The sequence below is a fragment of the Eschrichtius robustus genome, chromosome 20 (assembly GCF_028021215.1).
Source record: "Eschrichtius robustus isolate mEscRob2 chromosome 20, mEscRob2.pri, whole genome shotgun sequence".
Lineage (NCBI taxonomy): Eukaryota > Metazoa > Chordata > Mammalia > Artiodactyla > Eschrichtiidae > Eschrichtius > Eschrichtius robustus.
Window position 1 is genome coordinate 53,088,004 of NC_090843.1, and position 4,977 is coordinate 53,092,980.

The following is a 4,977-nucleotide window of genomic DNA, read 5'->3' on the forward strand; positions in this document are numbered from 1 at the left end:
CTTGCAGTGCAGTCTTTGTCTGCTTCTGGAAGAACCCAAACTAAGGCAGCACATGGCCCTCACTCAATATTTGTGGAAAGGAAGAATATTAACTTAGAACAAGTAGTGTTGTAGGGCCCTTTTAATGCTCCAGAACTTTGCTTGAAATGCTGTCTTGGGGTATTAGAGGAGGCCCATATTGATAAGAGAAGCAATATTCCTTTTGAGACTTTCCATAATAACCTCCCAAAGACGATGTTCCGGAACTCACTTATTTTGAAGGCAACACATGGCAGGGAGTATATTTAATTTAAAAAAAAAAGGCTTTAGGGAATTCGGGGCATTCTCCTTGGGCTTCTGAAAGCATGCTGTGTGAGGAATTTTACCCAAGAAATTAGTTTAAAATTTAGAATTGATACAATCTACACATTCTCTTTTTTTGTGGGTGGGGGAGATTATAGATATCTAATTGTGATGGGAAATTAAATAACAAAGAGATGCCAGCTTATCTGAGAAAAAAAGGACATTCAGAAAAGAATTTTGTTCATTAACTTGCTTACACTCTTCAGGAAGGAGCTGTGGCTTCCGGGGCCTCAGGCGGCGTTTTGGTGGAAGGTGAGCTGAGCTCATCAACACACCAGACACATGTTTCCTTCAGAGGTAGGTCTGATTTCCTTTTATTTTTATTCTTTTTTTTCTTAACACATAAATGTGTGGTAAGGATAAATGATAAGCTTGTCCGTGTCACAGGTGGGCTTTCACCCAGGTGGAGCATCAAGGTGGAGGAACTTCGGGATAAGGTTTCCTTCAAAGCAGTGATTGGGGCGCTTGGTCGTCAGCGAGGGCTGCCAGCCGCCGCTGCCGCCATCTGGTCAGAGAGGTAGGCTGGGTCCTCTGGGGCCTCCTCGTCACCGGGGTCAGAGTGGAAGCCCTTCAGGGCCCAAACCCGGTACCGCTCTCTCCGGTTCCACTTGTAAATGCGAATCCTTTCCTTTTCTGCCTCTGGGTCGGCGAGAACGCCATCCCAACGCAGACTTTCGTTGATCTGGTTGGAAAGGGTCTCTTCTATTTCGGCAAAGCGGGAGAGACATACGGCGGAGGAGTAAGAGGGGGTGAGCTTGCTTTCATCCCTGTCCTGTCTGTGCTCTGGCCCCAGGCCATGATCTTTGCTGGGACTTAAGATGTCATGGAAGGATGGAGACAGCTGCTGAGTCTTCAGGCCTCGACTCTGATGTTTATCTGCTGAGCAGATGGGTGGTGTTAGCGTTTGTGATGCCTGCCCTCAGCCTGTTTGGCGGTGATGCCCAAACCACTAAAGATGTGAGGGGGGACCTGGAGGCCCCTCCTCACCTGGGGCCTCAGGTGGCCAAGCCCACCAGCCCCGTACACATCCACTGCCTACACGCTTTGGGTTGGCATTTTGGGGACGGAGGAACCATTTATTGAGCACGTACTATGAGCCAGGTCCTCTGGGTAAAGGCTGTCAGCCCTATTTTCCAGGTGAGGAAACAGACTCCCAAAGTTTCAGTCAGTTGCCAATGTCACAAAGCAGGTGGCAGAGCCGGGATTTGAACACACACCCGATTGCCAGGGCCCTGTCCTTTCCACACTGCCCCCCACCTCACCTACCCACATGCTCGCCAAGGTACTGCCCAATTCTGGGAGCCTATGACTCCCAGACACTTTATGATGGAAGAAATGAAGAACAACAGAAAAGCTTCCTAAATCTGACTGTGGAAAGCATTCTGCCAAGCCAGGAAATACTTTTGCTGTGTGGCTTACACTGATTTTTAAAAATATTAACAGCCCTTCTGAATTATATAACATGCATATACAATACTACTACTTGTGATTCTTTAATCAGCTCATCCTATTTCTTTGGGAGAGAGGAATCCCCCTCCCTCCACCAAAAAAAGAGAGAAGAAAATAAGAAAAAATTCCTCTCTTGGCATTCCTATACCTTCCTACTCCCTGAAAATTATTTGGTGTCCCCTGCTGACAGTATGAGGTACATGCCGCTGTAATCTTTAGAGGCAGAAGCTAAGCTAAAAAGATACACATGGAGCTTATTGACCTAAACTCCAGAATTGTTTTCTTGCCTTTTTCTTATGATCCCAACTGGAGAAGTAACTATAATCTGCCCGTCGCTCCTTCTGCCTTCAGCTTGTCAGGGGAGCTGGTTCTGTACAAAGAGGGCCAGGACCCAGAAACTTGAACCCAGGACTAGTCGTGCTGGAGGTCAGGGCAGCTGTGCCAGGGTCAACGAGACCTACCTCCCTGACAAGAGCCACCGAGGTGAACCACACAAGGACAGTGGAGACTTACAGCACCCGTAGACAGGTGTGTTCTATGTCACTGTTGCACTCTCTCCACAAATGGGTGCTCAGGGCCTTTGTCGAGCCCCCAGGGCGTTCTATGAGAGGAGCTCGGTGAGCCGTAGGGCTCTGTGCTTTTGTGGCAGCTGTTAGTGGGTGTACGTCTATGAAGTGTCCACAGGAGGGCCTGGAGTGAGAACCCCACGTGTATGGTCATACGTGTAGTGGAGAGGTCTAGGCATATGAGTATGTAGCAGAGTGTCTGCTTGTGTGTGCAGACTGTGAATGTGTCTGCCTGCTGGGGTATCTGTGCTTTAGCTTTATTTGGTGATTATATTGATAGAAGGGGGTGTTGTTGAGGGTGTCAGGGATTATAAGAGTGTGTAGCAGTGACTGGTGTGATGGTGTTTGTGTGCAGTCGAAGGGTGGCCTTGGTAGATGAGGGAAAAGGAAGGGCGGCCTGTACAGGGAGCATACTTTATATGCATGTCCTGGGTGTCTACATAGCAACCAGAGGCAGGTGCCCCTAACAAATGAGGGTGAAAGGAGGGTGTCCAGGCGGAAGGCAGGAGCCTGTGCTTCTGTGTATGAGTGAGAGCATCTGTCACTAGTGCCTTTGTATCTGTGGATGGGGAAAGTCTCTGTGTGAGGATGGGGGCATCTCTGTAGGAGGGCTTGAGATTTCTGTGGGGAAGGTATAGATGTTCAGGATTTTAAGCTTGGACTGAGGGATGAGGAAGATGAGTGAGTGTGTGTGTAAAGCTAGGAGTCACAGGTGGGGCTGAGAGGCTCTGTGGCGTGTCTCTGTGTGGGGTTGAAGGTCTCCATTGATGCTGAGAATTCTCGACGCAGGATTTGGGGTCTCTGCGGACATGGATGGTCTTTGTGCGGAGGACTGGATCATCATCGTGCGGAGAGAGGGAGGACCTCTGATTGGGACTGGCGAGTTTCTGTTTCTGGGCTTAAGGTCCCCACGTAGGTGGGGGTCTCTGAGGGGTGGGGTGGGTGTCCTCGGAGAAGAATCTCAGGTATGGGAGCTGAGGCGGACGCGCTAGCTGCTCCTCTTACCGTCCCCCTTCCCAGATCCCTTGGTCTTTTTCTTCTTTTTCTTCTTCACCTTCCGTTTGGTCAGTTCTGAGGCGCAGCCCGAGACGGGGGGCAGTCTGGACCCCTGCGAGGCCGCCATGCAGCCCTCTCGCTCCTCCTCCTCGTTCTCGCCATCCCCCGGCGCCCCGGCCCCACCGCCGCAGTCCATCCGCCCGCGGGGCCGCCCCCCGCGCCTGGGGCAGCACGAGACCCGCTGCGGCTGAGCCGCAGGCTCCGGGCGCCGAGGGCCAGGCTAGGGCCACGCGTCTCCACGGCGACCGCTGCACACCGCGCGCGTGCGCAATCCGCAGGCTGCCGCCCAGGAGCCGCTGGTGGAGATGTGCCCATGCGCATTTCATCCTGCGCGCTTGCTTGGTCGGCGGTGATAAGAGGAAGGGTGGGTAGCGAGATTCTGAATGCTTGGGTTGACACTCATTTTCCACTCCTGTGCCCTTTTATTATTTCCTTCTTTCTTTCATTCTTTCCTTTATTTCCTATATATCTTTCCATTATTTCCTTCTTTCTTTCATTCTTCCGCCTTCCGTCTTAGTTGTGGCAAGCAGGGGCTTGGTTGAGGCATGCGGGCTCTTCATTGCGGCACTAGGGCTTCTCTCTAGTTGTAGCGTGCGGGTTCCAGAGCGCGTGGGCTCTACTTTGCAGCACGTCGGCTCTCTAGTTGAGGCACGCGAGCTCAATAGTTGCGGCCTGCAGGCTTAGTTGCATCCCTGTGGCCTGTGAGATCCTAGTTCCCTGACCAGGGATCGAACCCGCGTCCCCTGCATTGTAAGGTGGATTCTTTACCACTGGACCACCAGGGAAGTCCCCTGTGCCCTTTTAAATGCTGTGTGTTCTCTCCTAAATTTTAATCTCCCGAGTTCCAATCTCATATGTCTATCCTGGCCTTTCAAGCCCACCGTGTCCAAACAAACTCATTTCTCCATCATTCTTCATCTCCGTGAACAAAAACAACTGGTCAGTCCAGAGCCCTGGCAGTCTTCCTTACCCCCACCCTCTCCCTGTACCCTCACCTAGGCTAGGGCTGACCACCGTGTCTGGGACATGAACTTCTGCACCCCCTTCCTAAATGGTCTCTGCTTCCAAATCCACATAGCTGCTAGGAGGAACTTTTCTTTTTTAATAATTTTATTTATTTATTTTTGGCTGCATTGGGTCTTTGTTGCTGCGTGCGGGCTTTCTCGATGCGACGAGCGGGGGCTACTCTTTGTTGCAGTGCACGGGCTTCTCATTGCGGTGTCTTCTCTTGTTGTTGAGCACGGGCTCTAGAGCGCACAGGCTTCAGTAGTTGTGGCTCACGGACTCTAGAGCGCAGGCTTAGTAGTTGTGGCGCATGGGCTTTGTTGCTTGGCGGCATGTGAGATCTTTCCAGACCAAGGCTCAAACCCATGTTCCTTGCATTGGCAGGTGGATTCTTAACCACCTGCACCACCAGGGAAGCCCGGAACTTTTTAAGATGATGAACAATTTCACTCTCTTGCTTAAAACCCTCCGGGGGGGTGGGGGGGGAGTGGGCCATCACACGCAATCAGGGTGGCTTGGTGGAGCCACATGTAGCCAGTAGAATATGGTGAAAGTGACA

General features: G+C 51.5%; 1 protein-coding gene across 1 annotated transcript; it reads right to left on the minus strand.

The window, feature by feature from the left end:
- Positions 1-700: 700 nt before the first annotated feature.
- LIAT1 (ligand of ATE1) lies at positions 701-3,728 on the minus strand. The gene is given in 3 exon segments (XM_068531774.1): positions 701-1,218; positions 3,363-3,572; positions 3,575-3,728. Coding segments are annotated over 3 exon segments (768 nt in total). The 3' UTR covers positions 701-814.
- Between the last annotated feature and the right edge of the window lie 1,249 nt (positions 3,729-4,977).